At 34.7% G+C, this 18454-nt stretch overlaps 1 protein-coding gene across 1 annotated transcript; it reads left to right on the forward strand.

Moving 5' to 3' along the window:
- Nucleotides 1-655: 655 nt before the first annotated feature.
- Nucleotides 656-17507, forward strand: LOC135691854 (uncharacterized). The gene is made up of 10 exons (XM_089112121.1): nt 656-1159; nt 7474-7679; nt 10572-10679; nt 11446-11534; nt 12242-12312; nt 12608-12685; nt 13475-13588; nt 14285-14323; nt 15022-15126; nt 17094-17507. The coding sequence occupies exons 1-10, from the start codon at nt 1088-1090 to the stop codon at nt 17181-17183; spliced, it is 972 nt and encodes a 323-aa protein (XP_088968247.1). The 5' UTR covers nt 656-1087; the 3' UTR covers nt 17184-17507.
- Nucleotides 17508-18454: the final 947 nt, after the last annotated feature.

The following is an 18454-nucleotide window of genomic DNA, read 5'->3' on the forward strand; positions in this document are numbered from 1 at the left end:
TTGTTCCATTTTCTTTTTCTGCCACCAGGGAGGGGGGGGGGGGGATTTTTGTGTATTGTTAGCACACTCAGTTGATTTGATTTAAGCTTGCTTTGTTAAAGTTTAATTGTGCAGCTAGTTTTCTTAAAGCAGCCTAAAGAAGAAAACATAATAGGTGGGACAAAGCACATAAGCCGACATTCGATAAAGTTTCTTACTGTTCTTAAATTGTTGATTTAGTCAAGAAATCTGTTTTCTGAAGTCGTTACTAATCAATGCAAACACAAAGTTGAAGTCAACAGCATGTCATAGGCTTTTCAAAATTTTTCTCAGGGCCCCCAGTTGGCCCATGGGTAAATGCATTACTGATGGAGCAGGGGACAATTGTGATATCAGGTGTGCTGTTCAACATGCTTTTTCTATATACGGAAACACTCTAATCTTCTATGTTTCATTTTCTGTCATTTTAATGATATACTCTTCCAACAGTGATTTTCTGTGGTGCTATTCTCTTAGGTAAATATTGAAACAATTTACAGTAGAGGGTAGGGACAGGACTAGCAATTATTGCCAATTCTGATTACCCGTCCCCACATTTAAATAGATTTTCTCTATGTCTGCTTTTTCTGCTTTTTCTGGGGCCCCTCGACCTCTTGTCAAGGGGTGTTGAGAAAGAGGTGTGGCTGGGCATTTGAGACTATTTTTTGAATCTCCTGAAAGCATGCTTAGCATTTTGAAAATCAGCATCAAATGAGATGAGTGTTTTTAAAAAGATAAGTCTGTGTAATCTGCATCAAGACCCCATAGCATTCGCAGTTAACAGGGAGTAGCGAGAGCAGTGGAGGAGCATGAAGATTCCCCTGTGATGATGTCCTCCATTGTGTAAACACACATTTGTTTGGTAAGAGGGAAGTTTGTGGCTATATTGCGCTGGAAAGGTACCAGAAATGATTTGAGTTTAATTTGATGAAAGTAATTCTGCAAGTTAATGAGGCCTTGTAAGTATGTAAGAGACACTTTTAAGCTCAAAACAGAAACAGCATTGTTCATTCTAATGAATCGGCAACAAGTTTAGCAGCGACAACATCAACAAACAATTAGAACAGAAATGGTGGAACCGGATTTCGATGTTGATAGCATCATTGAACAGCTCTTGCAATCAAGAGAAAGTGGTAAACAGGTATTGTAATTTTTTTTGCACGAAACATAGTTTTGCAGTACGAATAACGAAGCCGAGTACATACATAGTAATCTAGCAGATTGTCGATGCCCTCCAGCTGCTCCGTTGTAAAGAAAATCTATAATCCACCAATGCTTTCGAAATTTTCAATCGTTTTTTATTTTGTTTTGTTTCTTCTGTAAGAGAACTTCTGCAAATGCTACTAAGTGTTGCATTGAGGCTGGAACAGCTCGAAATCGCATGAAAGCTGTCGGGTTTAAAACGCCCACAATACTCAAACATCCGAAATTTTTCACAACACAGTTTTCTGTCTCTGTAGCTGAGATAAAATGCTGTGTTCGAATAAATAAAAGAGGAAAATACTTCCTGATAAGCGACAGTACAAGGTCATCAGGTCCTATGCCGATCAAACTGTAGTTTCGTTGGCAAAATTGAGAGGGAAGTTGAACTAGTTGTTTAACCAAGTTCGATAACATAGATCATGAGTTTTTCTGAGCTTTCAGAACAAATAATTCATATACTAGCTCTTTTTTTAATTGATCTGATATAAGCTAATATGAGTGACATTTAACTTTATATTTTACAACACAAAATTTCAATTTTCATTATTTTTTCAGGTTAATGAGTGATATATTCAGATTTACTTATGTTGTTTGCGTGAGACAGACACTGAAAGTTGTTTTTCCCTTCAGATGCTCTGAAAATATGTTATAATGTTATTTTTCTTAAACATCCTTAACAAATACCTTAAAATTGATTTAAGATTATAGTCTGAAAAGGGGTGCTATCTGCTCCTTGATAAGCTTTGCTTCAGAGAGAGATCCTCCACCTCCTGGGAATTCACTTCCATGCAAATCTTCAGGTGTCATGCATTTTTATTTTATTTTATGCTTATTTTATTTAAAATTGATATGCAGTTTTTTATGTTGTTGTTAGTTGTTTTAAATATATTGGAGTATTTGTAGGTAGTTGAATTGAAAATCAATTACCTGAACTTAATTGAAACTGTTTAATTCCAGACACAAAATTTTTTGACAGCACTCAGTTTGGTATCCAGTGATATCTTCTCCCATAGAAATTAAAGATGGAAAGTTTTGTGGAATCTACCTAGAAACTTCAGCATCTAAAACCCTGTCCAAAAAGTGACTTTTTAAAATGTTTGACTCATCTCTTGATCAAATTGGTTATAAGTTACATAATGTCTTGTGAATTTTACAATCAATTTAATGTAATTGGAAGGAAGAGTTAACATCAGTTAGCCTTTTCTCAAATGTTGCATTTTTCTTTGCAAGATTGACTTGAAAACCTCTAATTGAGAACCTGCCAACCTTGCAATGTTATCTTTTTTTGTCAAGAAGCCAAGACATGATTGACACCCATGCATAGCAATTGAAATCTAATCTATGTAAATAGCAGAGAAAGGCTGAAAGGTGGTTATTCAGATTCATGAAATTTTCATTTCTTTAATTTCCTCTAGAAGTTTTCTTTAATGGGTGCACAAGGAATTTTCCAATCATCTCTGCTTTTCAGATTGCAGAATGAGACAATCACAAAGTCAAGTGTACCAGGGGTTTTTTATTCTAGTGTAAATTTGTAGCCCCCAGTAAAATTGTTGTTGCCATGCCCTCTAGTACCTTGAAAACACCAGTTACAGACATGTTCCAAATCTTAGTAAATTATTATATGCTTCCGAATCTTCTTTCATGCTCTTAAATTAAGATTATTGTCACAAAATTACTTGACATAAAAGTTGCAATAAAGCTAACCCTCATCTCACGTAGGCAAGAAATGATTGCACCGATATTAATCTGTGGGGGTTTGCTGTTGTCATGGAATATTCTCTTCTGTATGTAGGCCTTGTTAGAGATTTGTTTTGGAAAAACCTAAATATTGAAAAGGCTTGAACATTGAGGGGGCTTAACTGTGCCGTACCATCCACCCCAATTAAGAATGAGGCTTGGCTGCCTTTGTAATATTTGGCTCATGCTTAATGAAATAGAGGTAAAGAGTTTCTCTAGAGCATAACCTCTTTGGAAATATTAAGGACCTTGTGCCCTACTTTTTCTTGAAATTCCCAGTTTTTGCAACATTTTGTCAAACCCTTGCTAAACTGTAGTTTCCCATTTCCATTATATTTTAGTTTCTAATAGAAAAAAATTCGTTTCAGGTGAATAAATTAGGTGGGCTTTATTTTGAAAAAAGAAGAAGGTTCTCCATCCGTCAAAATGACCACCACAGTGGGAACAAAACTCTGCCACCCCATCCCCAGATCCCCAGTGTATCTGCATGAGTTCTGCAGCCTCCTTCTGGTCAAGGCGGTCGTTGTTTACTTTTCATGCGGAAAATATGGCGGGTCATTTGAAGCATACGAAGTGAATGTTCTACCGGATAGCGAGAAGTGAGAAATTGTAAGTCGATTATCGTGGCAAATGTTTATAAGAATTTCTAGAAGTTTATCAAGGCTGCGAGAAAATTTCTGTGTGCAAGTATGGATTTTTATAAGCTCAACGAGCTTGCTGTAAAGAAGGAGGAAGAACTCCGAGAAGTTAAAAGTTTACAGTTAGCAACTTTAAACAAAGATTTAGAGGAAACTAAGAAGTTTTTGAAGCTTGAAAGAGCTAGATTTCAAACACTGAAACAGGATTTCGAATACAATTTGAAAATTATCGAGCAGAGAGATCAGGAGCTTTTGACTTTCGAAAAGTCTTTTGATGATTTCAAAAAGCTCGATGTTACAAGAAGTTCTGAAATTAGTGATCTGAAGATCAAAACTGAAGAGCTAAACAACAAAGTAGAAGCTTTGGAAAGAGAAAAAGATGAGTTGGAATTATATTACAGAAAAAGGATTAATGACATGCATACCCAAGTGAACAAATGTTTTTCTGAAAAGACGTTAGAAATACAAAAAGAAAAAGATGAGTACCTAAAGTTTAAGAGAAATTCGGAGAGAAGAATCAAGGAAGCGCAAGCTGAGATGGATGGACAAAAAAGGCAAATGATGTTTGAGTTTGAGGAGCAGATGAGAAAGAAGGACAATGAGTTGAAAGAAAAGTTGGATGAAATGAATAATATCATCTATTGTAAAGATCTTGATATAAAATTACTTAAAAAAGAGCAAGAACTACTTAGAGAAGGCTCTACTAAGTCAACAGAAGAAAAATCAGAGCTCTCCCAGGAAATTGATATCCTAAAAAATCAACTAAAAAAGAAAGATTGGGATGTCAAAGATATTGAAAATATGGCTGAAATAAAGTCTACTGAATTGAAAAAATGTGTTGATGATTTGAAGAATGAGAAGGAGAATATGAATGATGAATTCAAGATGATATATGCAAATTTTGACAAGGCTTTGAAATCTAAAGAGCAGCAAATTAATTCCTTACAGGAAGCAACTGAGGAGAAAGAAAGGCTCTTGCAAGTTGAAATAGAAGATTTAAAAGGCCAAATACTTAAATCTGAAAATAACTTGAAACAAAAAAATTGGAATTTCAATGACAGGATAAAAGAGAAAGACTTGAAAATTGAAAACATGAAAGAAATGATTTCTGAATATGAAAGGAAAGCAAAAATAGAACAAGCAAAGTTAGCACAGGCTGTAGTTTCCAGAGATTTGGAGATTGAAACTTTACAATCAGCTAAAGATAATCTTGAAGAGCATCTAAAAGTGCTCCATGTGGATTTTAAGAAATTGAGGAAAGAAAGTGAATTGGTAAAAGAGAGAGAAAATTTATTAATTCAAACAAAGGAACAGCTTGAACTAGAGTGGCAAAAGAGATATGATGATGCTAGTTTACTTGCTGGGGAAAGATATAAAAATGTGATTTCCAGTTTAAAGGAAAGACTTGCAAACTTGTCAAAGGAAATGGGGCAGAATAAAATAGAAATGGAACAAAGGGATAATTTGATTAGAATGCTGAAAAAAGACAAAGATGTTGCTTGCAATATTTTGCAAAATAATGGCATAAAGTTTGATGGCTCCGTGGGAGGTTTTCACGAGCTTGTTCCTAAAGATGAATTTGATAGTTGCCTCAAACAGAAAGAGCAACTAAAAAGTGTTATAAGTATGATGAGAAAAGAGATCGAGGCAATAGAAGAAAGACATAAAAAAGAATTAAGCCAGTCATCTTTTCAATATGCAAAGGATTTGGAGGAAGAAGTTAGATACTTAAAAATAGATAAAAGAAATCTACAAAACAGTGTTGATGATTTGAATGTCCAGCTAGTTCAGGCAAGAAGGCAAAGAAGAGTTTCTTTTCATGAGGATAATTCTAAGGAAGGTTTGACTGCCAAAGGGTCAACCACAGCCTTGCATGCCAAGCTACAATCTGCTGCTAAGAAAATTGAAGAACTTGTTATTGAAAGGGACCAGCTCTTGAATTTGGGTAATAAACTTAGATCTGAGTTATCAGCTTTAAAGATTCAAGATTCATTTAAAAGACAAAAGGGTAGTGATACCAACCAGGTGCAAGACATTTTCAGCAAAAAGGATGAGGATGGCTTAGATGAATTTGAAAATTTGCATTACAAAATGATGCTGGAAAAGATGAGAGATCAACCAAAAGAAGAAGTTAAGGACATTGAAGTAGACATTGGTTCATCAAGTGAGAGCTTAACCCCCGATGGGAGTTATAGTAGAAATATTAGAATTGATGAAGATGTTCCAGTCAGGGATGATACCTTTCTTAGTATGGAAGACAAAAGAACTATGATACAATCACAGTCATTTGAACCCATAAACTTAATCCAACAAGACAAGAAGCCTAAGTTTGTTGTTAATGTGACATCATCTTCTGAGATGTCTTCAATTCAAGATCTTTGGAAAATTCTCGAGGAAGCAGAGAGTCTTGCAAGCCAGACTCCAAGAAGTGTTTCCTTGCAAGGACCAACCATGCCTCAGAAAAAAGTACCAGGACACATTCTTGAGGGTGCATCACAAAGTATGGAGGGAGTTGCAGAAATTGAAGGACAAAAATTAATGCTTAATGTTAAGGAACCTCAAAAGGATCTGCAACTTAGTAAAAAGGCACAAGGCAAAGTGCATCAGCTTAAAAAGAAGGCAAAAATTAGGAATTATAATGTTAAAGATGATTGATTGGTGTTAAGTTATTCCTTAGAGATATCACCTATCATTATATTTGATACGGTATTCATCAAGTTTTGAAAGTATAATTTAATAACCATTGTCATATTAGATGCAAATGTAGATCAATTTGGAGTTGTTTTTATTATGATGTTTACGTTGTTTTTTGTGCTAGTGAAAAAGTTCTGAATAAACCATTTAGTGGATAATATACTTTTTTCAATGCTTTAGTTGTTAATCAATTTTGATTTCTTTTTTATAATGTTTATATTTGCCCCTACAATGTTAGGTTGGATTAATGCCACTTGACACACATTTTGGCCACATTTTGATAATTATTTCAGCATCCTTCATACACATGTAAAGACCCATGGTTCAGATTTGGTCCCTTCTGTTCGGTTTTCGATTTGCTAGGACCCTAAATGTTCATAAGTAATTTGACAATGAATTATTTCCTGGCAGAGCTTTCAATTCTCTAGAATACAGCTAGGTTAAAAACAATGGTAGCTTATTTTTACCTCAGTTTTGTTGAGAAATGTCCATATATAGGGGTTGATATTAGCTGTTTGTGTGGTCGTATTCCTTTTAGGATAATCTTATTAAGAAAACAGAACAAAGTTTGGCAATGCCAGTGGGAGGGCTACAGTCCCCAGCTCCCCTGCTTTCAAGGGCCCTGAAGGGTACACATTAATGTATCAGTAATCCCCAACAGACAGAGAGTGGTGGTATTTTGCACCCCCTCTCTCTATTAGGTACTGATAAATATATTAAACAATTACGGACGTGCTAGTTTTCAATGGTGGCAAGGGCAAATATGCGTCTTACACGGTATGTGTTAAAGCGTTGATCTCAATAACTGTCCAGACTTTTGTAGACAAAGTCCTACTCGAGGCAATCAAAAATATTGTTCACTAGATAGAAAATTATTTTTTAAAAGGAAAAATATTTTTGAAAAGAGAAACATATTTCCTCCTGTGTCGGAGCCCCAACCTCCTACATGTGATCCGACACAGGTTGGAAAGTGGGGGGGGGGGCAAGGGGAAATTTAATACCAATAGAAAATATTTTGAAAAAAGGCCCAATGTTTTGCAAAATGTTAGGTGACCTTGTTCTAATTGGCAATACACTGTCCATCTCCTCCTAAGCGCAACAGCACGTGAATCCCTGTGATCTCCACCAAGCACACGCTCTTGCTTATTTGCAATATTGTAGACGTTTGTTTGTTCTGTTGTAGGTTCAGATACCAGAAACAAAGATCAGGCAGCTATGTCAACATTCACGTGAGATTTTCATGAAGGACAAAACACTTATTGAGGTCCAAACACCGGTTAACATATGCGGCGATATCCATGGGCAATTTGATGACTTGCTGCGTCACTTTGAAGAGGTTGGCTATCCCGGAGAATATAGCTTTCTTTTCATGGGGGACTACGTTGACAGGTACGTGTCCCATCCCATTGTTCAGCTTCAGTATTTCGTATTCAAAGCTACTGTACTGGTGGACCAGCTAAAAGTGTTATTATCTGTTCAACGATTAAACATAATCAAACAATATTAAAGTTAATATATTTTTTACAGTAATAATCTCGTGGTTTTTTGCAATACATGCAGGAGTTTGCATAAATTACCATCTCTCTATTCTAAAGCATCCTACTTTTACTCGATTAGTGCTCAAGATGGTTAGCTTTAAGAATTCCTATGATATAAAATGCCATGTTGGTGTCTTCCACGTCATAAGGGCGTGTCCATGTATTTTTTCCTGCACTCAATCTTGGTCCTAAAGTCACTTACTGGCCTTTCATTTTTTTGTATATTGTTTCCTTTCTTATATCTTGAAAATTTCTTTGATCATCTCTGAAAATTTCTCATGATAACCTCATATTTTAATTAATTTAGTCAGTGATCATTGACGTGTTCAACAGCTTCTCACGAAAAAAAGCTGTTTTATAAGGCAGATTTTCTGTAGATATTTTCTGTGATAAGATAATTTCTGTAGGCTCCTAAACTGTTATAATAGCGAAGTCAGCTAACATTGATCTGTTAGTTTATTCTCAGTTTACATGAAGTGATAAACTGCTTGATGTCAAAACAGCTAGAGAGTTTTGATTGGCGAGATTGATAAAAGTCTATGCAAAGAAATACTGAATTACACCTGCAATCTTGCTTCATCTCTAAGGTGTTAATCTTTCAGATTTTGCGGTGTTTTTACATAAAGAGACTAGAATCTGCGTGCTTGTCATTTTTGCATCTTCTTCTATGCTTTTTTGTGTTGTTCAGCGAGAGGGTGCTTTCATTTATGCGAACATGCATGTTCATGCTGACTTTGTTTTCAATACAGACAGTTCAACATCATGTTCTCACATAAATTACTACCAACATGTAGAACGTGAAGACTAATTTTGTGGGTACTCTCGATAAAACAACATAAAGTCTTTCGTCTTGAGCACCTTTTCATTTTCTATTATTCCAAAGTGCGTTAGGTAGTCATTTCAAATGAAGCTATGTGAAATTAGAGATTCGGTTTTTTTGTACGATGGACTATGAATATCCTCTGAAGATCAATACATTATGGTTAATATTTTTAGTGTCTTAAGGCGATTCATGTACCAACAGAAATGATTATCCCGTTTCAATAAAGTCGTTAATTAGTCAATCATTATTTTTACATCTGTTTTTGCCTAATGCCCTATTTGTTTTACCGTAAACGCACGCAATGATCAATGCCAAATGTTAGGCAGAGGAAAACAGTCACCAAGCTGCGGTTATAATACAGCTGCGGTTATAATTCAACAACGTCTAGGATCTTGAAAATGAAATATGAATTATTAAAGAAGATTGGCTTGTTAAGATGATTCATGCTTTGGTCAGGGTTTATTTGAAGAAGTTTTAATCACTGCACAAAAGAGAATAGGATATTTTGGGATAGAGTCAAAAATACCTGCAGTGATTCTGAGAGGTACCGGGGTCGATGCCCGGCTCCTCCACCAGTTGTAATTTTGTTATGAGTAGTGAGAGAGTAACAGCGAAAGATATCATGCAACTCGTATTGAGATTATGAACTGACTAAAGATCATAAGATAATTACAACAATACATACTAAACACAAGCAAAATAAATTAACATAGTAATGTAAACTCAGTGATGCTCAACGTAATGCTCAATTGAGAAAAATGAATACTTATGATGATTTCAACGAAAGCAAACAATGTTGAAATATGTAGCATTTATGTAAACACGCAAATTCTACAAGAAGAAAACAGAGTGAAATTGTTGGGCGTAACAATAGACAACCAATTAAAATTTGATGACCATATCAAAATATGTGTAAAGAAGCAGAAAAAAATGCACTTGCAAGAATAGCGCCTCATTTAAACGAAGATAAAAGAAAAATTTTGATGAAAACATTTGTTTTGACATTCTTCAGTTACTGTTCCTTGGTATTGATGTATTGTAGTAGATAAAACAATAAACTCAGCAATGATATTCATGAAAGAGCATTGCGAATTCCCCTTATTGATATCAATTTGACGATTTTTCATCTAGTTTTGAACAACTACCGCCCAAAAACAACACAGTTACAATCCGTACAAGGAATTTCCGGCAATTTGCGACAGAAATTTAGAAAACCATTCGTCATGAAAACCCAAGTTTCATGGCAGATACTTTTAGCCTAACTGAATAACCTTATAACATCAGGGTGCTCACTTTCACTAGAAATGAACCAAACACTATAGCATTCGGATTAGACACTGTTTCCTCTAGATATCAAGTAGTATGGAACTAAATTCCCACAGAAATCACCTTAATCTCAAATATAAACACCTTTAAAGCAAGTATCAAAAAAATGCCAGCGATTTCTTGTTAATGCCGCATTTATAAATCATTTGTAGGACAAATTGGCTTTATAAAAAGACAGGGAACCTACTGTACGTTGATGTGATTTATCAGTAATTCATTTATTACTGTTACTCTTGTTAAATTCGATTTTTTGTTAATATATTTCGTTGGTTTTAATTAGCTTTAATATAGCTTGAAGTGTGCGTTTACCAACCTAATTAAAGTAAAGAAAAAAATGTAGACTAGCGTCCTGTCTTATTACATTACTGCAGGGGGGGGAGGGGGGGCGTATAGCAGAGGGATAGCTCTCCATGGATGGGTTTTCGTGTAGGTTTGGCTCATATCGCAATTGCCACCATATCAAGGAACTTTTATTGCACAGGTTTTCATCTTATCTTTACATAAATTTGGTATCATCAAACGTTGAGGTAATCCCGGCATTTTTTCCAGAGTCGAATCAATGATGTAATCAATAATCTACAATTTTCTCTCTAGGGGTAAAAGATCTTTGGAGACCATTTGTCTTCTTCTCGCATACAAAGTGAAATATCCAAACAGGCTGTTTTTGCTTAGGGGGAATCATGAATGTGCAAGTATCAACAGGTACGTACGAATGGCATTGAATTGAATCAACAGGTACATACGAATGGCATTGATTTGAATTGACGCAGGGAATCATAGTAGCGAGTGAATAAAGAAGAAACTCATGCGTTGTTAGCTAGTTGATGATTTTTATGTGTTGATCACAGTGTTGTTTCTGTTAAGGGAAACGTAGACCTTTTGCATTAAGTAAGATTATTCTAGAGTTAGCTCCTCCCCATGTTTTCTTAAAATGGCCTTGCTTTGAGTATAATCGCTTTAAAGAAGACCAATTTATAGATTATAGATTTTATCTGTTACAAACGTATAATTCCCTCTAAGAGAAAAATAAGCTGAAAGAATCGTCTTTTCTTTCTTCAAGAATTCAATGACTCCACTGTCCTAAAACTTCCTGTGGCAGAAGTGCAATCTTTGGCGTAAGACTGCAGCAATTGATCATATTTTCTCACTAGATTTTATAGATTTTCCCGCAAAGGTGTTATTTATTGTCCGTAGGGTTCGTTATACAGGGAGTATTTATCGTAGGTATAGAATGCACTTTTGGCTTGTAATAGCGAGAGGCTGGTAATAAATGGGCTCGGAATCGCTTGATTCCTCTGTAGCGCTTGCATCTTCTTTAATACTTATTTATGTATCTTTCTTTGGGATAGCAAGGCTTGGCATATGGTTCAGTTTGAGTAATCTTATTTTAAACTTTCATTTCATTGGCTCTCTTTGAATCTTTTTAATACATGCGATGATCAAAGCACATTATTTTTCTGTTGTTTAGAATTTACGGATTCTACGATGAATGTAAAAGGCGATACAACATCAAACTCTGGAAAATCTTTACAGATTGTTTTAACTGCCTACCAATAGGTAATTTTGTTTAAAATGCGTATCATAGATTGATTTTTGTAGACTTCTCTTCGTCGTAATATCATTTATTACAACTATCGATTTTTTACAAAGACGCTTTTGATTAAATTGTTAGTAAAAACAATCTTTCAGAATTGTTAATAACAAAGAATTGAAAATTATTGGCCACTTTTTATCAGCTTAATATATTTTACCTATATCAATCTCCCCTTCAACTTTTCTTTGATCTGCGTAGCTAATTGTTCAGTGTTTCTAAGAGGCAAACTTCAGCAGGAAGCTTATTCTAAACGAATTAATAAAATAAGATGAATTAAAGTAAATAAATGATAATCAAACGATACATAGCTTTATATAACTATAAATATGCAATCTAAAGATGGAACTTTAAAGATAATGATTTCATTTCATACAATTATTGATTTTTTAAAAGTCGCTTTTGATTAAATTATCAATAAAGATAATCTTCACTTTTGCTCTAGTGGCCACTTTTTTACAACTATTGATTAAATAATAACGATAATATGATACATATGAAACAAAAAACATTTGATAACGTCGAGCACTTCTGATTACACTCTATCTATTATGAAGCTTCAGATAATGAGCAAATGCTAAACGGAAATTTGGATTTTTTTATGCATTTCCTGCTGTTTTGAAATTTTTAAGCAAGAAAAATTCATAACTTTAAGATATTGTGTTTTTTGCAGCTGCAATTGTTGACTCAACGATTTTCTGCGTTCATGGAGGACTTTCACCCGATTTGGATGATCTCGAACAGGTTTTTCTTTATGTTCTTACTGCAAGCAATGGTTTTGAATTAGAGAACTTTCAGCATATTTGAATAAGATAATTGTCACATTTTTTCAAAGTTGTTCACCTCCCTTTCCTACCTGATTCAACATGAAGGAGCATTTTCGATGTTTGGTTGATCAAGAAGCTTGAAAACCAATTTAATCTTACGAAACAGCTATATTATGCTTAAATCATGTTTTTTTTCTTAAATCTAAACGTCCTGTTACTCACTATCAAGGTATAAGTAGGAAAAATCCAAGTAGCTTGCAATTTCTTTTTAGATTAAAGCCTTGCAACGACCTATGGACATTCCCGACACCGGACTTGTAGCCGATTTACTTTGGTCCGACCCAGATGAGGTAAGTCGGTCTTTTTCTGAGTTTAAAACAATGTCATGTAATGTTATGTCTGCAAATCTTCCCTAATGACCATTTTCGATATACCGTATCAGTGTAAGCTTGCACAGTGGCAAGCCGGAATTCTTACTTTCGCTGCGTCGTCTTTTATATATTCCTGGAAGCGAAAAAGTATTGCTGTTGAGCTTGTTTTGTTCACTTATTCACCTGAGCTTGCTTTATGTTCAAGATTAGAGGTGAAATTCACCCTTCTTGTTAACTTCTAAGTGCTGTAAACTATCGAATATAAATATTTTGGGCGTAAGCACAAACATCTTATCCAAATTTAAGGGATTTTATTGTAAAAATGTTCTTGAGCTATGAATTTTGACTCTCGTGATTAGTCAATCACAATTCTCCGTTACATAGCTTTGTAGATATAGCCTCTAAATGTAAAGTAGATGTATTAAAGCAATTGCCATTAGGTAAGTTTAATGGAGATTAATTTGTAAGAAATTCAGTTTACATTCAGGATTAAGAATTCTTAAAAATGATTAGTGCTCTAATAATGCATTAGCTATTTTGCATTGCTGTTGAAACGAAAAATAGAAACCCGATATTTACTTCGAAAGAAAATAGAAAGAAACCGGACTTGCGGTCGAGGCTGAATTAGTGTTGCCTTGGTTTCAAAGCCCTTAGTATTAGGATGCGACTGTTGGCATTCCTTTTGGTCGAAGCTTTTTTGTGCTCATCAAGTGTACATGCTTTTGTTGTTGCTATTTATTTCTAAATTGTTTCCTTAATCTGTTGTAGGACATAACAGGATGGGGTGAAAATGATCGTGGTGTTTCGTGGACTTTTGGAGGTGACATAGTCTGCTCATTTCTGGAGAAACATGATCTTAGCTTGATTGCTAGGGCTCATCAAGTAAGTTTTTCATTTATAACTTTTCTTCTCTGGTTTTCGTAAACGGGTGAAATTAATGATGCGACCATTACTTCATTCACCGACTAAATCGTTTGTCTATTCTCTCTTCTTTGTGCTTATATTCTTCATCAACCTAAAAATATTTACCTTCGCGTACTTTTGATAAGATTCTTGTACGCTAGGCATGATATGGCGTTGTTTCCTGTTTTCTGAAAAGTTTAAATAAGAAGTTTATATATTTTACGGTAATATTGATATATCAATGTTATGAGATATGTCTAGGTATGAAACACATCCCTTTGTTCCTTGTGGGATATTTCATCGATATTTAAATTGGTTTGCAAACCGACATTTGGCTATTAAATGCAAAAACAAAAGAAGCTTGATATTTTTCTTGACTTTTTGCAACATTACCAATGATACACCAAGTCATGCAAATCGCCATAAACTATGAGGGAAAAGTGCCATTGAACTGGTTTGAAGAAACCTAGGGTCCAGTAGTATGCGTAGATATAGTGTTAATAAGAGCAAGCTCTCTGTATACCGTCCCTTTCCGTTTAAAATTAGCTCCTCTTTTACGATATGTACACCATTTGCGTCGAAATTAAATCTTCTTTGCATTCAAGCTACTAGATGCAATTGCTCAGTCAATTAGAAGATAAATAGCAACTCAGTCCTTTCTTTCATATTCATTAGGTGGTTGAGGATGGGTACCAATTTTTCCAACAAAGAAAGGTAAGCAATATGCACTTGTATACTAAATACTCATTTTGCCTATTATATGCTAGAACTATCGAAAGTGTTATTAACTATAGAACGTTTGTAACCTGTTCAAATCTTTCATTTTACTATAAAAAGGTTTTGTCGACCCAAAGGTCTTATTTTGTGGAATCCTAAGATAAAAAAGTACACCATGAAACAGTCGCCTAGATAATCTGATTGTTGTATAATTATGGTTAAAATTGAAAGTAAAACAGTGATTTTTGGTTCAGTTTATGGCTGTAGATTGTCCGCAATTTGTTTACTAAGTCTTTTATGTTAATCATTTAAAGAGTTGTTACATGTGATCAATAAAACCGTCAGCCTGGACCAAGTTTTATGAAAAAGCCTTAGTCTGGCCACCATTTTTTATCAGACACATTCTGTGAAGGCATCAGACGAGAAACGTGAACATTAAAGGCATTTGACACAGGTAAAAGTGGCTTACAACCACTCGACCACGAGCGATTGCCCAATCAAATTGCGCCCAGAGAAAAACACGTGAACAGTTTCCGCCTTTCTGCAAATCGGTGAAATCTTAGAGCAGCACGCAGTGGTTTCACTTGAGCAGTTTCCAATTCCATTCTTTTGCGCGTGCTCTGATCAATTTGGCCTAAGTTATTTTTGGTTTCGCTATACTTATCATGTCAAATGCCTTAAATATTTTTTTCCAGCTTGTTACGTTATTCAGTGCTCCGAATTACTGTGGCGAGTTTGATAACGCTGGAGCGTTAATGAAAGTGTCAGAGAATCTTCTCTGCTCCTTCAGCATCTTGAAGGTTGGTTTTTTTCTTAATAATTTTTTATGACTAAGTTATCAGTTAAACCCTTGCCCCCCCCCCCCAATCAGCGATCTCGTCGGAAAATTTGGGCGTTCGTCGGATATTTGACAACCGTTTAGCATGTCGAAATTACTCCAAGAAAACGTTCTGAAAAGGAATTTTAAGCTAATCTAAGGGGCGTGCTTGCCAAACTTTCTGCTCGCTTCGCTCGCAGGTGATCCGCATTTTCCCTTTTTACCCCAGGGGTCTCTTTAACCTCTCTGTGCCCTTTTTGCAAAATTTGAACATAGCTGATAAAATATTAGCCAGTACTAAATAATCAAACAAACAATAAATGACAAAAATCAAAACTGCTTGCGAATTGTATATTTAATTTCAATTCCGTAAAGATTAGCCGAACTTTCCATCGGATTCTTCCAAACAAAAGTGATTTTCAAACGTATTCCCCACTGAAAAAAAACAAGATAAAATGCATAAAATAAACGTTGCAGTCACAGTAAATCAAATATGATTTTTTAATAATAATAATAATAATAATAAATAATAAATAATAATAATTATTTTTACACGATTCAACACAATACAATTACAATCACGTTGTTATCATGAACGACTCAGGGCCTATTTTATGGAAATTTTCCAAGACCACACTTTGAGAAAAGAAGGTTGTATATGAAGCATGGAATTTCAAAATATCGACCGTTGCCGTTGAAAGCGTTTTTCTTTATTCGCGTAAAACAAACATATTGAACATAACACGATTACAAATATGTTTCTACTATAGCCTATTCTTTATGGACTCCGACAGTAACAGTAGCTAAAGGTTAACATTGCTAGAAGCTCTAACATTTTTACTTATTACAACATCGAAGGACAGGTTGAGCCAAAAAATTTAAAAAGCGCGGGGTTCTAATAAGAACAGTGGGCTATAAGATTTTTGAAAAATTAATAATGGGGGGAGTCCATTCATTGGGGACCTTAGAGTAAGCTGATCAGTTTCAATTATTTCAGGTTTCAGAAATTGTCAGTCATATCTCCAGTTTAGGAGCGTAATTCTAAAATACGCACGATGAAAATCTAGAACGATCCTTACATATTGAAAAAATCATAGCCTTGTTTTGCCTTGATTATTTCGCTTGCAGCAGTTCGAAGTTTGGAGTGCACTTTCACGCAGCTTGGTGGCTGTTTGGCCGCCATTGTTGTAATTGTCGCTAGATTCAGGGGTCTTTTACAAGCTCTGATTAGCTTTTACACCATTTGAGAGCAAAAAGCTGATTGGTTGTAACATTTTTCGCTTATGTTGGACCGAATTAACCTGGACCAAGGAAATTGCGCTACGATTTATGGATGTTTTGTACTGTTCTGTTATGTTGTAAAGTTTCAAAACTCTATCAACAGAAAAACATATTTATTACAAAAATATAGCTAAAATGAAAAAACCCATTCCACAATTTTGAATTCCCAAGACCACATTTTGGATTTCCAAGACCACAAAATGTGGGAAAAACCACACTAAAATAGGCCCTGGAACGACTTGTAAATAGTTTAATCGGTTGAACTCATGTATCATCTATTGCCTTCGATGATATATCAATCTTGATATCAAAATAATTAATGGATTGTTCTTCTTGCTATCTAATTATGGCGTGGTCAGCAAAGATTTCTAAAGAGTCCCGCCCAAAAGTCACCTATTTTCATCGATCTGCGCAGTATCCTTAAAATTAGACATGATCCAAGATGTTGTCTAGTCGGAAAATCGTAGGCCTGGCCCCCCCCCCCCCTAAATGAAAGCCTGAATTTCCAACACTGTGGTAGCTTATTTTCATGTTGGTTCTTTTTGCATGATTGTCTATTTGAATTATTCACTAATTTTGTTTGCTTTTCTTTATGCGCTCTATGCGCTTTTACGTATATTGTCAGTTTCACTGCTTGAAGTTGCTTAAAAGCCCACAATATTGTTTCAGCCGCATTTGAAAGCTCATGTTGAAATAAAGGATACAAGCAAAAAAGGAGGCCTGTTCAGAAGGAGGTCAAACAGCAAGAAGAGCGAATAAGCTGAGTCTTTAAAAAAAGACCCAAGTCACATGTTTATCCATATTCATGTATTTTAAATACACAAAATATCTTTTGCTGTTATTTATGCAAATGGCATACAGTATTTTCTCCTCGTCATAACGCTGCATGGTGGGCTGAAGTTGATTTCCATTTTTCACTTCCACATTTTGTTAATTTTCACTTTTTCACTTTACGTTTTTTTTAAGTTATTTAGTTCAGTTTATTTCAGTTGTTCAGTTATAGCGATAAAGCATTTTAGAAACTAATAAAGCCAATGTACCTTATATGACAGTGTGAATGTGAAGAAAATATATATTTGGAAACGTTTCTGTATTCGTGAAAGTTAGAAATTGCAGTTTGTGGTTGCGCTTACATATGAGGTTATGAACGTCATGGATTGCCTTGTTGATTATTTAAGAATTTTTTTTGCCACAATATATCTAAAAAGATGGATAAACAAACATGATTTTTTGGATTAAAGGCCTAAAGTGAACAATAATAGTTAAAAGGATACTGTTGAAACCACGTAGAAATGAAATAGAACCGAAATTTCCATTTGACAATAATTTTGGAGCTATGCCCCCACCCAGGCCCCCTCCTCTGTTGACCCTGATCTGTTATCAGTATTTCACTACAGGGTAACTAAATTTATGTACATATTGGACAGCGTTAATAGCCAGTCTATTTTGCTACAAGAAAAATCTTTTTAAATGGATTTTATTTTTCTAATTATAAGATATTATTAAGTTTTCAATATACTTAATAAAGAAGTTATTATTTTAAATAGGGTATTGCACAGAAGACCTTGATTTCATGTTTTTGGTATCAGATTTACTTTTGGATAACTGTGTTTTGATGCATTGTGTCAAACGACATAACATTTTAATCATTTTTATATGTGAACTAACTTAGCTGATGTGTACATTTAGTTTTTATCCATTGAATTTATTCCATGTTCCTGACAAATATTGCAGAAAGTAAAGGCCACCTTTTGAGTACTCATTACTTACCATGAACCCTCCACATACTTACCACATAACATTTTAATCATCTTTATATGTGAACTAACTTAGCTGATATGTACATTTAGTTATTATCAATTGAATTTATCCCATGTTCCTGACAAATTTTGCAGAAAGTAAAAGCCATCTTTTTAAGCACTGCTTACTCACCATGAATCTTCGATGCATATCAAATTTCATACAAATATTTCGCGTGTATTCTACATCTTATTAAGTTTTAATGTCAACCCATTTGTCAAAGTACCTTA

Source organism: Rhopilema esculentum, chromosome 13, assembly GCF_057945365.1.
Source record: "Rhopilema esculentum isolate cy_ngs chromosome 13, ASM5794536v1, whole genome shotgun sequence".
Classification (NCBI taxonomy): Eukaryota; Metazoa; Cnidaria; class Scyphozoa; order Rhizostomeae; family Rhizostomatidae; genus Rhopilema; species Rhopilema esculentum.

What these genes read in the sequence shown, in the direction of transcription:
- LOC135691854 (XM_089112121.1), top strand. Translation starts at nt 1,088, where the DNA reads ATGGTGGAACCGGATTTCGATGTTGATAGCATCATTGAACAGCTCTTG. An exon ending in AATTTTTCCAACAAAGAAAG is followed by an intron (nt 14,324 to 15,021) that starts GTAAGCAATATG and finishes ATTTTTTTCCAG; the next exon opens with CTTGTTACGTTATTCAGTGC. An exon ending in GCTCCTTCAGCATCTTGAAG is followed by an intron (nt 15,127 to 17,093) that starts GTTGGTTTTTTT and finishes ATATTGTTTCAG; the next exon opens with CCGCATTTGAAAGCTCATGT.